The sequence below is a fragment of the Balaenoptera acutorostrata genome, chromosome 15, assembly GCF_949987535.1.
Source record: "Balaenoptera acutorostrata chromosome 15, mBalAcu1.1, whole genome shotgun sequence".
Taxonomy (NCBI): Eukaryota; Metazoa; Chordata; class Mammalia; order Artiodactyla; family Balaenopteridae; genus Balaenoptera; species Balaenoptera acutorostrata.
Genome location: NC_080078.1, coordinates 21,006,894 through 21,025,441, shown reverse-complemented (window position 1 = coordinate 21,025,441; position 18,548 = coordinate 21,006,894). Strand labels below are relative to the sequence as shown.

The 18,548-nt window shown below is 50.0% G+C and overlaps 1 protein-coding gene across 7 annotated transcripts in view; it reads right to left on the bottom strand.

The window, feature by feature from the left end:
* Positions 1-18,411, bottom strand: part of EARS2 (glutamyl-tRNA synthetase 2, mitochondrial) — a 30,699-nt gene extending 12,288 nt beyond the window's left edge. For 3 of the 7 annotated variants that reach the window (XM_057529076.1, XM_007198283.2, XM_057529078.1), the window contains exons 1-7: positions 18,265-18,411; positions 15,703-15,858; positions 12,244-12,433; positions 9,255-9,727; positions 8,017-8,125; positions 5,001-5,154; positions 4,757-4,887 (exon numbers count right to left, since the gene is read on the bottom strand). In XM_057529076.1, the coding sequence (XP_057385059.1) occupies positions 4,757-4,887; positions 5,001-5,154; positions 8,017-8,125; positions 9,255-9,727; positions 12,244-12,433; positions 15,703-15,858; positions 18,265-18,403 (1,352 nt within the window). In that variant the 5' untranslated portion in view covers positions 18,404-18,411. Of the gene's footprint in view, positions 1-2; positions 1,019-1,042; positions 3,146-4,756; positions 4,888-5,000; positions 5,155-8,016; positions 8,126-9,254; positions 9,728-12,243; positions 12,434-15,702; positions 15,859-17,779; positions 17,920-18,264 lie in introns of those variants that run through there. The other 4 variants (XM_057529079.1, XM_057529080.1, XM_057529074.1 and 1 more) reach the window with 4 other exon arrangements.
* Between the last annotated feature and the right edge of the window lie 137 nt (positions 18,412-18,548).

Here is an 18,548-nt window from a genome sequence, read left to right as displayed (position 1 = left end):
GGGCCAGTCTATAAGGGGCCAGCATGGGCCAATGGCAAGTGGGTGGAAGGGGGGACTTCAGAAGATCATCCATCAGCTATAATATACATTAACAGCACAACCAATGTTCAAGCCTGCCTTGGGGGTGGGGGGATATCTACTACCCCCATCCCCATCCTAGCTGGGGAAGAAACAACAACCAAGAAGAGACTACAAACACAGAGAATCCAAGCAAGTGGGCATAAAATAGGGAAACTAAGAGGATTTACTGATTACTACCTGTGTCATGTAATTTTCATGCCTCAGTTTTCTCACCTGTAAAGTGGGAATAATAATAGTGTCTACACCTCACAGGGCTATGGTGGGGCTAAGTTAAAACTTGTAAAGCACTAAGTACATTGCCTGAACAGATGGTAAGTACTTGAAAGTATGAGCTCTTATATTTCAATAAAAAGTTAAATATTAGCTAATATTTATTACATCCAAGAGCTCAGAGACATTGCAAGAGGATCTGAAAAGAAACTTAGGATTGGGTTACACATAGGATGGAAGAATGAAGCCCTCTGGGAAATGATCTGAAACACAGCTTCAAGACTTCAGGGGGATGTAGCAGAGAAGAGCAGAAAGAAGGAAATCAGGAGACCCCAGCTCCAGTAATGTCCCTGCCGCCAACTTGCTACAACCATTCTTTGCCCACAAATGAAACACTTAAGGAACTACAACAGGCCAGCAACCATTCCCCACTTTCCTGGCAGTCCAGCTGAGACCCTCTCCCCAAAGCATGTTTGAGCTCAAGAGAAAGTCCCCAATTAGTCAGAGCGGCACCTGCAAAAACTTCGTCCCAGCCCTGATTCTGAGTTAGAGCAAGAGCCGGGAGCAGGGCAGGGGGAGTCATTCCACACAGAGGAGGGACCGAGGCTGGAGATCTTCACTAGTGCAGACGATCCTCGACGCCACCTCTGACACTGTCTGCTCCCGAAAGGGCCCAGACACTCCATTCCCCACATCGGCTCAGTGTGGAGGGCTACCGGCTCAGGGACTGGGTTCAAGAGGAATTGGAACAAAGAGCCTTTTAGTGCAGATTTCCTTACTCACTCCAGTACTTGAGCAATTCAGTTTCAATCTGAGAAACACAGTCATTCTTATTGCATCTTAAAACTGGACCACATGATTGCTGCTATTTATGAAATGGAGAAGAGGAAATATTGAAAATATAAAATGTAATGTGGTTTGCAGCAACATGGATGGACCTAGAGATGATCATACGAAGTGAAGTAAGTCAGAAAGAGACAAATACCATTTGATATCACTTATATGTGGAATCTAAAATATGACACAAATGAACATATCTACGAACCAGAAACAGACTCACAGACATAGAGAACAGACCAAGGGTTGGTGGGGTGGGGGGAGGGAAGGACTGGGAGTTTAGGACTAGCAGATGCAAACCATTATATATAAAATGGATAAACAACAAGGTCCTACCAGAGAGCACAGGAAACTATAGTCAATATCCTGTGATAAACCATAATGGAAAAGACTATGAAAAAGAATATGTATAACTGAATCACTTTGCTATATAGCAGAAATTAACACAACATTGTAAATCAACTATACTTCAAAAAAAAATAAATGTAATGTGGGAAAAACCAGACACACTCCTCAATGTCACTGTGGGGAAGCAGGCTGCCAAGGAGCTGGTGAAAGAGTGACAGGCCCCAGGCAGCCAACACTGGCAGCCAGGACACGTTAGAGCTGCTCCAGGCCTTGGCGTGGGCACAGAGGGACTTACAGAGATCCAGCAGCTTCTAAATATTTGGGCGTCAGCTTTCCTGCCTTCAGTGGGAGCCCCAGAGGGTCTCTAAAATCTAATCCCATGGCAGGGGTGGGGAGGTAAGACATTAGCCTGGTGAACTAGAACTGACAGCCTTATGTGGAATGTCCTAAATTAAGGGAGTATTATTAATAATACCTCTTGGGAATTTATCCTGGAGATTTACTTGTAAAGGTGCTTAATGATGTCTATTCAAGGTTACTCACTGTGGCACTGTTTGTAACCACAAAATTTGGAAGCAATCCAAGTGTCCATCAATAGGAGATGAATTATATAAATCATGGTAAAGTGGTATAAAAAGGGAATAGCTGTAGCTGAGAAAAGAATGAGGATGCTCTTCTAAGCCCTGGACAGATCTAAAGATAAACTGTTAAGGGAAAAACAAACAAACAAACAAGCAAAAAAACGCATAAAGACACTTAGGGAAATATAGCCATTATTTTGTAAACTTTAAATGAAGTATAATCTATAAAAATACTGAATCACTATGTTGTACATTTGAAACTAACATAATGTTATAAATCAACTATACTTCACTAAAAAAATGAAAATAAAACAAAAATCCCACCCAAAGACAACAGTGTTATTGTATCGTACTTTTTTTTTTTTTTTTTGGCCGCACTGTTTGGCTTGCAGGATTTTAGTTCCCCATCAGGGACTGAACCCAGGCCCTTGGCAGTGAAAGCACGGAGTCCTAACCACTGGACCACCAGGGAATTCCCTGTATTGTACCTTTTGTGTAAAAAAGCTGAAAAATAAGGATTACTTAGATATAATTATGAATAGTAGTAACATCCAGAGAGGGTTCTGGAATGGGGCAGACAGGGGACAAGGATGAAAAATGGGACTCCTGATAATATACCTTTTAAAATAATTTCTAGGTTTTAAACCTAGAGGTTCAAAAGGTTTGAATGTATTAATAACAATTAAGTTTTAAATTCAAAAAATTGGAAGAATGGAGCTGTATACACAATTCCTTGAATACACAGACATTTCACAAAGGAAACTGCTGCTTGGGACTGCCTTTCTGTTGGGGGCTGAGTAGGAGGGAAGACTTATTTTTTGCTTAAAACCCTCTTGTACCATTTGCATTTTTGCCACATTACTTGTATTCTTATCTAGCCGAAATGTTATGTTTTAATAACACAGTGATGGCTGCTTGTTATCAGGGGCTGTCCAAGTACTTTACACCAAGGATAAGCAATAGAGAATATGATTGGACATACGGTCTCTCGCCCCAGCCAGCTTGAGTCTCAATCCCTGCTCCTTCAATTTACTAGCTGTATTATTTTAGACAAGTTACTTCACCTCTTTGTGCCTTGATTTCCTCACCTGTTAAAATGGGGATAACAACAGTAGTTCCTTTATTAGGTCGCTGTGAATTCAAGTGTATACACACACACATAGCATGCACACATATCCGTGTACACATCTAACGTATATAACATAGCATGCTGTAGGCACGTGTGTAAGCAAACCCACACGAGTGTTTGCTATTATTATCTAATTTAATCTTTATAACTCTCTCCACAGGCCCTAACTCTCCCTGTGGAACTAGCCGGCTCCATCCTCAGCCCACGTGCTTTGGCGGTGGGAGGGGGGGTCCACTCAGGGTCCCACGTATGACCTAACCTAAGCCGGTCAGCACATCACATTCTCCAGGCCTCAGTGACTAGTTCAGAGACAGAAAAACCAGGCCAACCAGGCCCCATCAGAGTGAATCTCAGGACACAGCTGCAGTCGGAGGCTAAGGTTTTGCTGTCTTACCACCACAGTGGAGACTGTGAGAGAGGCTGCTTTTGACCCCCGGTATCCTTTCTCCCTCTCACATATACTGACACAATTTTTAGCTGGGCACCTGGCCCCCAAGGTAAAAACTACATTTTCCAGACTCCCTTGTAGCTTGGAGTGGCCGTAAGATAGGCGTTCGGGCCAGCGGGATGCAGGTGGAAACGAGTGTGTCACTTTTAAGTCAAGTCCCTAAGGGGGAGGAGTATCCCATCCCCCTCTCCCTTTCCTCCTTCCTCCCCTGGCTGAATCGTGAGCCACCACGGACCATGGGGACAAGAGCAAAACCCAGGGATGACAGGGCCCTGGAGATGTGGAGAAAGCTGTTCAGCCCCAAACTGGCTGCTGTGGATGCAGGTAAGGGAGAAAGGCACTTGTCTTGTCTGGTAGAGCATCCCACGCTCCATCTACCCGATACAGACCCCCTGCAGAAGGAGTAGCGGGCGTGGAGGAGTGTGGGGGAGAAAGTCAAAGGGGCAGAGGGAGAAATTAGGTCTTGGTGCCATATTTTTGGCCCCTGCTTTAAGCTGGACCTCAAGGTGGCCCTTCTCCAACTCTTCTTAGCCTCCGCAGTTACATACACCAATCATTCCCCCCTTGCTTAAGCCCGTTTTGGTTGCACTTCGTGCCCTCGTAATCTAGAGTTCTGCTACTGTTTTTTTTTTTTTAATTTTAACTTTTTATTTTGAGATAATCATATACTCATTCATGTATATTTGTAAGAAGTAATACAGAAAGATCCCGTATACCTATCACCCAGTTTCTCCCAATGGTTCTGCTACTGTTAAAATATAGACCTAGTATCATCTCCACCCTATAGGTGAGGAAATGGAAGCTCAAGGACGTGCAGTCACTGGGACAAATTGAAGCCCCCTGGGCAGGTGAACTAACGGGCCAGTGAGGGGTGGGGCGGGAACGGAACCCAGGTGGGTCCAATCCCAGCGCCAGACCACCGCCTCTTCCCGGGAGAGCCCGGGCTCCTCAGGGTCAGCCCTTCCACCAAGAGAGCCGTGGGTGATCGTCTCACCGAGAACCTCTCACTAGCTCTGGGGCTGTACTGCAGGCCTGACAGCCGAGCCCTGGAGTGAAGGGGGCCCTGGTGGGGAGAGAGGGAAGGGAGGTGCAGAACCCTGAGCGCAGCCTGCGGACACTCACCCCAGCACACGCTTGGCAATGACGTCCACCTTCTCCGAGACGGTGCCCAGCTGCGCTCGGCCCACAGCAGGGCGAGTCCACAGGTAGGAGTGCACTGGGGAGACCAAATCCTGCAGGCGGCAAATGTGACCCTGGGGGAAGAGGCGGTCACTGAACGCACTGGGGTGGGGCTCTGACGCAGCGGGAGGGGGAGGAGTGGGGCGCCACCCGCTCCCTGGGTCCCCCCGAGCGCCCGACACCACACCTGTCTCAGCAGGATGATCCTCTCCACGTAGGCCGCGTCCAGCACATGCCTGTCTTGCAGCTGGCTCCCGAAAGCCTCCTCCACGAGAGCCTGTAGCTTCCCTACCAGCTGGCGTCTCTGGGTCTCATCGCTCACCAGCCGGCGGAGGTGCAGCCTGCCGGGGAAGCCAAGGGACCGTCCTGCCGCGGGCATCTCCAGCCCAGACCACCCTCTTCCCCAGGGGAGTGGGTGGGGTTTGAAGACTGACACCTTCCGGCTGGAGCAGAGAGGAGGGTGCCAAAGGTCTGCCCGTCCCTCTGCTCGCCAGGGCCTCTCACCTGGCCCGCCGCCCTCCTGTGAGCTACCTGCCTGGCCTCGACAGGCACCTGAGCTTACAAAGCAGAACCTGGGGGTGCCTGCCTCCTCGCGGAGTTCGAAGCGTGGGGCTCTGGAGCAAAAGGGCAGAGGTCGAGAATATGGATTTCTGGGATTCAAAGCCATGTCCAGACGGCACAGTTCTCTGAATTCACGGCTCACGGTTAAAAAGCTCAAGTTTTCCTGTCAGGTCAAATTTTCCCCTTTTCAGAATTCTTCTAACCACCTTGTTCCCTCCTTCAGAAGCAGCAAAGCCTCTAAGACTCCAAGCCTCAAACCAGGCCCTGTCAGTCCCGTCTCTGGGCTGCCCTCACCCTGTCCCCAGCAGGAGTGAAGGGACCCAAGAGTAAGCAGCAAGGGGCCAAGGGCCATTCTGTAGGCGCCTGGCCCCCTGTCCCTGATGTAGAAGAAGGGCAGGCAGCAAGGGACTGGTGACCACCTCATGGGCTCTGAGACTGCACAGGCCTGTGGGTGAAGCCAGCCTTGCCAGATGTCTGCAGCAAGTTACACAACCATTCGGAGCTCAGGGTGCTCGTCTGTTACTGTGGGAACAACGGGGCCTCGCTCACAGGGCGCTGGGCAGAGTAAACGAGGAGCTCTGTGTCAAGCACCGAGCACAAGGCCTGCGTTACTGCCACCGCCGGCAGCTGGAGACGGGCAGGGGGTCTGAACAAAGGCTGGAAGGATGAGACCCTCTGGGAAGCAATCTGGAGCACTCATTGGCCCCAAAACATCACTTTCTAAAACGAACGAAGAGAAATCACATGAAACTGGTACTGAAACTGTTTCTAGCACCTCCTTAGTAGTTAGATGAGACAGTGGGAAGAAAGAAATCAAGCTTGAGAGAGTCCATGGCCTGGGATGTAGCAAGCGCTAGAGAAATGTTAGTTACTATCACTACCTCCACCACACCACTAGTACTGCTATGACAACTACTATCTTTACAACTATTACTGAAATAATCATAGCAGTGGCTTGATTACAGAAACACCTAAAGAGAACAGCTTCGGCTGCACGAAAACTGAGGGCATCTATCCCAAGCAAAAGCCCACCGCCGTCTCCCTCTGGCTCACCCTCATGCTTTGGGGAGGACTGGAATGGGTCACAAAGTATCTCCCCTGTTCCGACTCCATTTCTCCCAGGGATATCGCTTTCTCCGTGATAAGAAAGATAGAGAACAGGCTGCATTCAATGTGCACGCTGTTTGCTCCTGAATGCCCCACTCAAGAGATGGCCACTCACAGTGGTTAAGAATCTGCCTGCCGGGGCTTCCCTGGTGGCGCAGTGGTTGAGAATCTGCCTGCCAATGCAGGGGACACGGGTTCGAGCCCTGGTCTGGGAAGATCCCACATGCCACGGAGCAGCTGGGCCCGTGAGCCACAATTACTGAGCCTGCGCATCTGGAGCCTGTGCTCCGCAACAAGAGAGGCCGCGATGGTGAGAGGCCCGCGCACCGCGATGAAGAGTGGTCCCCACTTGCCACAACTAGAGAAAGCCCTCACACAGAAATGAAGACCCAACACAGTCATAAATAAATAAATAAATAAATAAAAGAATGTGAATTTCTTTAAAAAAAAAAAAAAAGAATCTGCCTGCCGATGCAGGGGACACAAGTTCGATCCCTAGTCTGGGAAGATTCCACATGCCGCAGAGCAACCAAGCCCGTGCGCCACAACTACTGAGCCTGCGCTCTAGAGCCCATGAGCCGCGACTACTGAGCCCACGTGCCACAACTACTGAAGCCCATGCGCCTAGAGCCCGTACTCCCCAACAAGAGAAGCCACTGCAATGAGAAGCCCGCGCACCGCAACGAAGAGTAGCCCCCGCTAGCCGCAACTAGAGAAAGCCTGCGCACCGCGACGAAGACCCAATGCAGCCAAAAATGAATAAATAAAAATAAAATTAAAAAAAAAAAAAGATGCTCACCATTACTGTGTGAACTTGAACTTGGGCTGGTTATTCAACTTGCTGACATCTTGCTCTCCTCATATGCACAATAGGGCAAAATCATACAACTGACCTTAGGTCTGATGCGGGGAGTACATGAAGTAACATCCTTGACACACCCGCGGTCGATGTGAATCCCCTGAGCTCATGCCAGTAAAGCACCAAGAAGAGCCTGCCCCCAAACCAAGGCTCGAGAGAAGGCATTAAAGAGTCCCTGGCCCCTAAGTACGGACCTGTCCTCTGGCTTTCCCTCTAATACCCTTAGCCTGAGACATGGCAACAGTGATCCGAAATGTAACTGTGGCTGGAGGTTTCGCAGGGAAGAAGTACTTGAAATGTAAAACAGACGCCATGAGACAGCACTCAATTTCTGTGTTGGCTGGGTAGGGGAGGGGCTGAGCAGGAATAATGGTGACTACAAAAACCGTACCTCCCATTTTACTGAGCACTTTCTATGTGCAAAATAGTTTGAGGCTTAATTTAACTGAACAATCGCCTAAGGTGAGTTCTGTTATTAGCCCCATTTTACAGAAGAGAAAACAGAGGCTTGAGGAGGTTAGGTGACTCACCTGTGGTCACATGGCACTAGACACCTGAGCCCACAGTCAAAATCAAGCGTGTGTAACTCCAGAGCCCACTAGACCCTCCACCGTGGGGACCCAGCATCAGTAGGTGAGCCCTTTTCTCCTGGGGGTGCTCCAGATTCCCCACTCACCTGTTGAATTCTGGGAGCTTCTCCAGGTCCAGCAGGGCCGAGTGGCAGGTGACCCGGGTCAGGTCAAACTGTGTGATCAGCTCTGGCAAGGTCCTGCCCATCTGGTTCTCTGCAAGTGAGGCAGGCCCAGCTGCTCAGCACCCACCCCCCACCCGGCCATTCCACTTTCAATCACCAGGGAGGCTGCCCTAACAGATTCTCGACTTCTAGTTATTTTATATATCAAGGGCCCGAGTGAGCTTTCATTTGCAGAAAGGGTTCCGTCACTAAAGAAAAAAAAGCTTGACAACAATCCGGCTACATCAACCCTCATCGCCCTCAAAGACACGAGCTGCAAGAAGGGCCGCTCACCGCCTGGCTGCGCCCCAGGGATCCTGGCCCAACTGGTTCTGGATGGGGTCTGAGCACGACTGTGTTTTACAAGCTTCCCGGTGGATTCCAAAGTGCAGCCAGAGTGAGGAGAGCTGAGCCGGGAGCTGCTTCTCAAGAGCAGTGGCCCCATCCCACGCAGTCAGTGGGCATCCTGGTTAGGCTTGAGCCTCTGCCACGGCCCTCGCCAGCTGTGCGACTTCGGCAAGTTACTCAATCTCTCTGAGCCTCACAAGCTTCTAACAAACAGTGGGGATAATAAATACCCCTCAAGGATATTTTAAGGCTTAAATGAGATACGAGCAGAAAAAGCAGGAAGCAGACTATGGTCACATTTTCAGAAATCGCCCCCCCTCCAAAAGGTCATCCTATTTTGTGCATCATCAAGATGTGGGCCCTAAGTCTTTGGTCAGCTTGAAATAAACTAGGGTCATAGTAATACTATTAATACTGTCAGAGTACCTACTTGCACTACTATTAATAATGTAATTACAATAATCACAGGATCTGTAATTTTTGTGCTATTGTGTGGCAGATACTGTGCTGGTGCCTCATAGTCAGGAGCTCAGTGAACCCTAACTTAACCCTGTGAGGTAGACACTTAGCCCATTCTACAGATGAGGCAACCGAGGCTCACAGATCATAAGATCCTTGAGGGCAGGGATTACATCTACCTTGTTCACCATTGTAGCCCCAAGCACGTAACACGGTGTCTGGCTCAATAAACACTTGTCAAATAAGAGAAGGAACTTGTATAAGATGACACAGCCAGTGGGCGGCACAGCTGGGACTGAAGGCCAGGTGGCCTGACCCAAGGCCCCGGCTCTTCACTGCTATGGTCCCACCAGGACCTCTTGGGGAGTGGGTACCTGCAAACCCTGAGCCGCAGCTGGTGATGATATCGAGCAAGGCATCCGGCAGGAAGCCGGCGGCAGCAAAATGCTCCAGGTAGATGTCCCCTTGCCTCTTGGACAGCTTGCTGCCATCCCTGTTGAGGAGCAGGGGCAGGTGGGCAAAGCGTGGGGGCTGCCAGCCCAGGGCCTGGTAGAGGAGCAGATGCTTGGAGGTGGAGACCAGCCACTCGGAGCCCCGCAGCACGTGGCTGATGCCCATGTGGTGGTCGTCCACCACGCAGGCCAGGTGGTAGGTGGGGAAGCCATCGCTCTTCAGGATGACTGGGTCCCCCTCCACACTGGCCACCTCATGCCGATTCCAGCCGTACACCAAGTCCTGGAAGGCTGGAGCCTCCCCCTCCAGGTGGAAGCGGATGGCAGGCTTGGGGTCCTTGGCCAGCTTCTGGGCCACCTGCGCCTCGCTCAGGCTCCGGCACCGATTGTCATACCTGTTGGGAAGCAGAGCAGCACAGTAACTAAGAGTTACTAAGAGTACTGGTGACGGGCGTGAGCCCTACCTTTGCCTCTGATAACTGTATGACCTTGGGCAAGTCATTTACCTCTTACAGCTGTCTCCTCAGTCTTGAATGGGGATAATAAGGTTATTGTGTGGGAGAACTAAGTGAGATAACATAGCACAGCAGTCACAAGCCTGTTTCCTTTCTTCCTTGCTAATGAGGAAACGTCAAATGTCACCCAAGGGGGTGAACCATGACTGGTTTTGCCAAGCATGCAATCTCATTCCCCTAAAGCACTGACCCATCACTGAGATTCAAAAAAACGTATGCTTGTGGGGTAGCGGAGGATGAAGGTTCTGGGAAAGATTTTCTCTCTAAGTGAGAGGAGAGCAAGCCACAAGGTGCTACAGCCACTTGGGGAGGCGGGAGGCAAGGGAGGCAGAAACGGGCCAAAATAGAGTCCCGCCTTCTCAAAGCTGCTGGCTTCATCCTGGAGTCACTCACCTGCAGACTTCTGCAGAAGGAGAAGATGAATGTCTATGTGGTTTATGCTTTGGCTACTCAAAGTGTGGTCTGTGGACCTCCAGCGTCAGCCTCACTTGTCAGAAATGCAGCATCTCAGGACCTGCTGGACCCACCCTGGACCTGCTAAATCAGAAGCTGCCCGCTAACTAGACCCTCAGGTGATTCTTCTGCACATTAAAGTATGAGAAGCTCTGGTTTGTCCCTTTTAAACAGAGTATTTGTTACTTGCTCCCAAAAGCGTCCTAACTGATACACAAATGTAACACTTGTAAGTCCCATCCTTGACGCTGAGCTAAATGTTCAATCATAAATGGCTGTATGGGACTTCCCTGGTGGCGCAGTGGTTAAGAATCCACCTGCCAATGCAGGGGACACGGGTTCGAGCCCCGGTCTGGGAAGATCCCACATGCTGCGGAGCGACTAAGCCCGTGCGCCACAACTACTGAGCCTGCGCTCTAGAGCCTGCGAGGCACAACTACTGAGCCCGTGTGCCGCACCTACTGGAGCCCACGCGCCTAGAGCCCGTGCTCCGCAACAAGAGAAGCCACCGCAATGAGAAGCCCGCGCACCACAATGAAGAGTAGCCCCCGCTCGCCACAACTAGAGACAGCCTGCACGCAGCAAAGAAGACCCAATGCAGACAAAAATAAATAAATAAATTTATAAAAATAAATAAATGTATTAAATAAATAAATAAATAAATGGCTGTATGGATCCAGGATAGGGCATGATCGTAATTTTAAAAAATAATCTTCTGTCAATGGGCAAGTAGACCGTTTATGATTTAAAAAGCAATGCTGCAGCGGATGGCGTGACCTTGTACGAACATCCAAGCCCTTGTCCAAACAGTTCACTGAAACTGGAACTTGAATGTTATGATGCTGATGGGAGTACAAGCTAGTAGAGGGCCACTAGACAGTATCTATCAAAGCTGTAAATTGACCTGCAATTCCAAATCTAGGGAGGTAATCCAACAAACACATTGCACATGTGCCAAATGATGTACGTCCACATTATTCATCACCGCTCTCTTTTTTTAGTAACAAAAGATTAGAGATAACATAAATGTTCATTAGAAAGGAACTGATCAAGCGAGTGATGATACAGCCCTGTGATGGAATACCATGCAAGCAGAGGAGAATTTATGGACTCATACAGACCGATCCTCAAGACAGTAAGTGGGATCTGTAAACTGCATGACACATATCTTGTGGGCTACCATTTGAGCGGGGAAGAAGAGAACCAATATGCGTTCCTCAGTGCATGCACTGCATGCCTCTGGAGGAGAGATAAGAAAGTTCTAACACCAACTGTCTCTGGAGAGGGAATCGGCGAGCGAGAGCTAGGGTTGGGAGAGATCTTTGCACATACATCTTTCTGGACATGAGACAACTTTTACTGATTCAAAATAAGAAATAATTTAAATGACTTTACATTCCTGAGGCCCAATGCGGCAGGCAGAGCTAGCATGGCCCCAGTGATCCCCGCCTCATGGTGTTTTTCCCGTGTCCTCCCCGCCCTTGAGCGTGGGCTGGACCTAGAGACTTCCTTCTGACGCACAGAGCACGACACAGCCATGAGATGTCACTTCCCCGATTAGGTTATGCAGAAGCTGCAGCTTCCACCTTCCTCGCTCTCCCCTGCCTTCTCCCTGGCTCGCCCTGAGGAAGGCCAGCTGCCAAGCTGTGAGCTGCCCTGTGGAGAGGCCCACATGGCCAGGAACACATGCCTCCAGGCAATAGCCTCGGAGAGGGATGGAGGCAGATCCTTTGAGAGTCCAGCCTCGAGGTAACTGCAAGCCTGGCCAAGACCTTGATGCAGCTTTGAGAGCAACCTTGAGCCAAAGGAGCCAGCTAAGCTGTGCCCAAACCTGACCCACAGAAACCCTGAGATAAGCCAGTTGGGGATAATCTGTTACACAGCAAGAGCTAACGAACACATCCACCCCCGGGGAGGCACCCGTGACAGGCTGGGGCTCTCACCGGGGTGTCTGGCGGTTCCTTAGGGCCTCCCTCTTCAGGAGCTCCAGCCGCTGGGGTGAGCAGAAACACGGGTACGCAGCGCCGCTCTTCAGCAGAGCTTCGGTGGCCTGGGCGTAGAGCGCAAGTCGCTGAGACTGCAGGTAGGGCCCCGCAGGACCTCCCCGGCGGGGGCTCTCGTCAGGGGGGATGCCTACAACACAGGCCGAGAATAATCACCAAACGGTAATAACTACGACACACAGGACACTGGTTCCCAGGCACTGTTATAAGCGCTTTACACATACAGCAAAGCTTCTAACCCTCATGACAATCCATGCGGCTGTTACTCTTATGATTTCCCTTTTCCAGATGGAGAGTTAAAGCACAGACAGATTAACGCTCAAGGTCATGTGGCTGGTGGATAAGGAGTCGGATGGAGGTGCACTGGCTCCACGGTCCATGCCCTTACAGGCACGTCCTCTCCCTCCATCCTCGCCCCGGGGAGGGAGGAGCCAGCCCAGGCCTGGAACAGTGGCCTTGGGAGAAGAAGCGTGGTTCAGGGACAGCCCATTCAGCCCGGCTGGACTCCTGGCTCTGACCCTGACTGGCTGTCACAAGGGATAGTGCCATGCACCTTCCAGGCTGCTTTCATGTTTTGTGATCGCTGTTAAAGCGCAAAGCCACCCCACCCAGTAGGTGCCGTTATTACCCCCATTCAGTAAGGAGGACATGGGGGCATAGAGGGGCTGTGTTACGTCACCTGGCCAAGGACCAAAGCCAGGCTAGCTGGCCCCAAGTCCGCACTCTTAACCACTTGGTGGACTGCCTCCTGCATTCCTTAGCCTTTCTAAGCCTCGGTTTCCTTCTCTGAAAAGTGGAGCTGAGAGTCTACTGTGCAGAGTGACCGAGACGTAAACGCACCAGTGCTTACACAGTGCTTAGCGCAACGGCTTCATGTAAAACAGCTGCAACATATGCTGTTAGATTAAATGTGACCTATTATAAGCGAAACCGCCAACCCCAGGTCCGGTTTCCTCAGGTCACAAAGGATAGATTTAACTTATAAACGCTTCCGGGAGAGGCAGGGTGGACGCAGAAGAGCTGGATGATGGCGTTTCTGCCCTGAAATGGCTTTCGAACGAATCAGGAAGGTGAGGACAGGGCTAACGCTGCACACCCGATGTCACACGAACTCTGGAGGCTGAGGGGCCTGGGCGCAAAGGCACCGGCCAGCTCCGAGGCCAGGCAAGACGCCTATCAGAGCCTCCACTTCCTCCTTTACAAAAGAAGGAAACAAACATTTACTTTCTCCCGAGGGTCATCACGAGGCTCGAACGGGACGGCCTACGGGAAGGGTTCGGCACCTTGCCTGGCACGTCTCAGTGCTCAGTAGGTCCTGGCTGTGACCATCGTTGGTACTGTTGGTATTGGGATTTCTTCATTTGTCAGAGAAGGGGGGTTGGGTTAGCTGCATCTGGGGTTCCTTCCTGCTCTACCCTTAACGTGTCCAGCATTTGGAATGCTCCAGGGTTTAAGAGAGACTCCACTAGGAAAACTGAAAACAGATTCACATAAAAAGTAGTATGTAAATGTTCATGGCCATTTTACTCATCATAACCAAAAAGTAGAAACAATCCAAATGCCCAATCACTCACGAATGGTTAAGTAAAAAGTGGTATTTCCATACAATGAATATTGTTTGGTCATAAATGGGAAAGAAAAACTGATTCATGCTACAACATACACGAACCTTATGCTAAGTATAAGCCAGACATAAAATGAAATGTCCCAAATAGGCAAACCACAGAGACAGCAAGTAGGTTAGTGACTGCCAGGGGCAGGAGGGAAGGAGGAATAGGGAGTGCCTGGTGCAGGGTTCCGTTTTGGGGTGATGGAAATGTTCTGGAATTAGACAGTGGTGGTGGATATACAACTCAGTGAATATACTAAAGACCCCTTTGAAATGGTAAATTTCATCCTATGTAAACTACATACCGATGCCCAAAGCACGAAGCTCCAGAACTCAGCCACCTGGGGTGTGGATCCCTGGCCTCTGCCTCGCCAGAAGGCTCACACCGCTGTGCCGAGCTGGGGGCTCCACGGGGCAGGACGCACCAGGCAGTCTTGCTCATCACGGTACCCTCGTGCCTAGCACGGTGTAGCAGGTGCTCCACGCCACGTGGCCAGTCACGGGCTCCTGCCAACCTCCTTGTCCTCACGTCTCCAGGTCCTCTGCTTACCTCACCGTGCTTGGGCCACACTGGCTTCCTTGCTGCTCCTCAAATACACCCAGCACTAAGGTTCCGCAGGGCCTTTGCATCTGCTATTCCCACTGCTTTGAGCATTCTCCCCCTAGGTAACCACGGGGCCGGCCCCTCACTTTGTGCAACTCTCTGCTCTACCGTCCCCTCCCTGGGGAAGTCCCCCCCCCATCTCCAAGACCTGCGCCCTGCTGGTTCCCTCGCCTGCTACCCTTCTCTCCACATCACTTATCATCACTTAATATTGTAGTAAGAATGAATTCACCTTTTATCTGTCTTCCCCTACTTACTGAGTGCAGGGTCTTGGTTCCATGCTTGAACACTACCACTACCTGGACCACAGTAAGTGACGTTGGTGCATGAATTCTTTTATTCAACTAATCTCAACTGAGTTTCTGCTACAACCTTCTGCAGTAGAGGACAGAAACGAAATCAGTTTTTGCCCTTCAGGAACCCAGAATTTAGTTAATGATCTACCTGAGACTAGAATACACATCTCAAGACAGTCTTGGTGTTTTTGGCATTTTCCCTCGGCGAGCTTAAACAGTCATACCTGTTCTGACAGGATGGCAGCTACTGACCTGGGGAACACACAGACAGTCCTCCTTGTCCTCCCTGAGCTTGGCTGGCCTCAGGATTAAACTTCCCATAAAGACACTGACTTAAGAGGCTGCAAGTGTTTTGTTTGGCTCATACAATGTGGTTTAAAAAAAAACAAAAAAAAATCTGAGCTCAGATTTAACAATGGGAAGTAGTCATCAAAAACAAAAACAAAAAACCCGGGAGTTCTGGCTCCTCCCAGAAATCAGAAGATTTGATGAGCTGGGCCGGGATTCCCACATCAACAGGGCTGGCGCTTTCTTGGGCTTACCACACCCCTGGAGACTCCCGGTCCATCTTCCACTTGGCCTGTGTTTCCTGCCCACTCCCAGTAGGAAGTGAGATTCTGAGATAAAAGCAAGAATCTCAAAACAGCCTTGGAGCTTTTTATTCCCCCACCCCCCCACCCCACCGCCCCCCCCACCCCCCCCCCACCCCCCCCGCCCCGGGAACTTCAGCATCTTTCCAGGTGGAACTTGCCACCCCAGGCAGCACAAATGTACTCATTCCTCCAGGGACTCCGCGTTCTCCACCCTGGGCCACGTGAGAAAACCTCCAGGCTCCTTTCCCTGCTCCCTGCTCCTTCCTGGGAGAAGGGGCCCCTCCCTGCCAGCCTCACCTGCCCACTCCAGCATGTCCTCTATATTCTCCGCTGCCCCAGGCACAAGGCGGGTCTGATCCGTGTCCTCCAGCCTCAGGATGAAGCTCCCTCGGTGCTTCTTGGCAAAGATGTAGTTGTACAAGGCAGCGCGGAGGCCGCCCAGGTGCAAGAAGCCTGGAGGAAGAAGAGAACAGCTCAGACAAGATGGGGAAGACGAGGCGCAAGTAAGTTCTGCTTGTGACACAAGGTCTCAGGGAACATCAAAGTCTAAGAAATGGCGCTACCCTGTCCCATCTCCCCATCAGGCACCCAGGCAGGCAGGTTGCCACAGAAGAGGACTGGGCTGGTTGACTCATTTACCCTCATCCTGGAAGTGGAAGAACACTGAAGTTTTGGAGCATGTCATTGTGTAAAATGGCTCCAAATCTCCCCAACTGCACCCATCATTCTACTTTGACATTTGCCTTAAGGCCAAGTTTCACCCAAAGGAGAAGCAGACAGTTATTCAGTGAAGCCACATCACACGTGCATCTACCTTATGCAAATTCAATGAAGTCCTTGGGCAAAAAGAAAAATTAATTACTAATTAGATGTACTGTAAAATTACACTTTGCCCGTACCCTCTATGCACTGTACGTGACTATCCACATCATACGTTTTGAATTTTGTCTACTCGACACTTTAAGTGCTGGCTTTAGATACTAACCTAAAGTAATATTCGATGCCACTGTATTTCTCTTCACCCAAGTTTAAACTCTTAATATTTTACTTTTTCATCATTCCTGACTGAAAAGTTAAAGTGAACAGTTTTCCCAGGGCTGTCATTTCCCCCCTTACCCTTCCTTCTTTGGGCCAGGCTACGGCCCTGTCTCCACAATGAGCTTGTCTGCATCTCCAAGTACAGGAGGCAGCATGGGATAGGAAATGCTTCTCTGGAGTCAGGTAGACTCCAGCTCAACACTGATTATGTATGTGACCTTCAGCTAGTTACAAGGCCACCACAAAACCAGAGGTCCCCAAGATAGAGGACAGGGGTCCAGTAGTTGAAAGCAAGACCTTTTAGATCAAATAGACCTTGATTCAAATTCTGCTACCCCTTGGGCACTCTACTTGACTTTTGTGTGCGTCAATTTCTTAATTTGTTAGAGAGATTAACAACAAAAAAATAGAAACCTTCCTTGCAAGGTTGCTGTGAGGCATAAATGCTGACCAGAGTACCCTATTAATTTTAGTTATTATAATGATCTACATTCTTCTATCTGTAGTCAACAGCCTTTCCAACATGGGCTTTTCCCACAGATCAGCAAGGAAAGGAGAATTAAAATCATCATAATGGAGTCTTCTGCTTACTAAGTGCTTTCCATGAGTACCAGTCCTTATCCAGTGCCTCAGTTGCATTAGCTCAAACCATGAGGCAGGTACTATTACCAGCCCTGTTTGACAGATGGTAAAACTCAGAGGTTCAGAGAGGTTAAATAATTTTCTCAAGCCACACAGATAGCAAGTGGCAAAGCCAGAAATTTGGGCCCAGACAATTCCAGGCCTTGGCACCCAAACCAGAGCTTGTCTGCAAACTGTTGGCAGTTCCCAACCAAGTTGACAGCAATTTGACATAATAACTTTATATCTTTTGAATTCAATAAAAAGAAATAGTCTCATATTTTGTATGCTTTTACGACTTTCCTTTTTCTACTAATTTCCTTATATTGATTTTATAAAAGTATTAGTCCATAATTAACTGGAAATCAGAAACCAGTCCTTTCACCAGGGGTGGTTTGAGAAGCATGCTCTACACTATACTGCCTGCCGAGAAAGACCCCTGTCACTCTGTGTAGCTGAGATCTTGCCACAAAGGTAGCTTTGTGACCCTGGAGTTCAGAATGAGAGGCATGCTTGGTGTGAAGAGGGCAAGCAGGTTGCCTTGGTGAGAAAAGAATTTGGGGAACTGGTGCGGAGGCCCTGACAAGATCGCCGCTAGGGTATACAATGGACCCCTGCCTCACTCTCTGGTTTGCTAGGCTCCAACACTAATCACAGGGCCTTTGTACCTCCAATTTCCTCTGCCCAGAAGGTTCCTTCTATAGGTTTCACATACCTAGTTCCTTCTTGTTATCTGGTTCTCCACTCATATGTCACCTCCTCAGCAAGGCATCCTTGAGCATCCTACCCAACCCCCAGTCCCCTACCCTGCTTCATTTTCCACATGACACACGTGACTGTCTAAAACTAGTTATTTTTATACGTGTTTGTTGCAGCCACTACAGTGTAGGCTTCTTGGGAGCGGGGGTCCTACTTTCTCCATGTCCACTGTATCGCAGCGCCTAGAACATTTTGTACTCAATACACATTTACTATATACACAAAAGAAAAAAGGGGCCCAAAGAAATGGTACAGTACAATAAACACGAAATTTCTGGCAATGCGAAAAACTTCCGCTCGTAAACCTATTTCTGCTTCTGTATAATGAGGCCACACTGCCCGCCCAGTCTGACTCCACCGGAAGGGATTCGCTCGGATCGTTCGGGGGGCGGGCAAGAGACGGTGGGTCTCGGCCTGCAGCGTCACGTCCGCCAAGGTTACCTGTGGGGCTGGGGGCGAACCGCACTCGCACCGCAGCCCCGGCATGAGTGTCCAGGCTGGCCTCGCGCCGTCCCAGGGGGCGGCCCAAGGCCGCCGGGGGCCTCCGGGGATGCAACAACCTCTTCAGGAGCACAGCCATGTGGAGTGGAATCGCACACGTGGGCTTCTCCGTGCATCACTTCCGGGGACTCCTCCCAGCAAATCCGCTTCCGCCACAGCAGGCGCAACCCCGCCCCTTAAAGGCGCAGGCCTCCTAGCCTACAAGCCCACGCCCCCTTGCACGA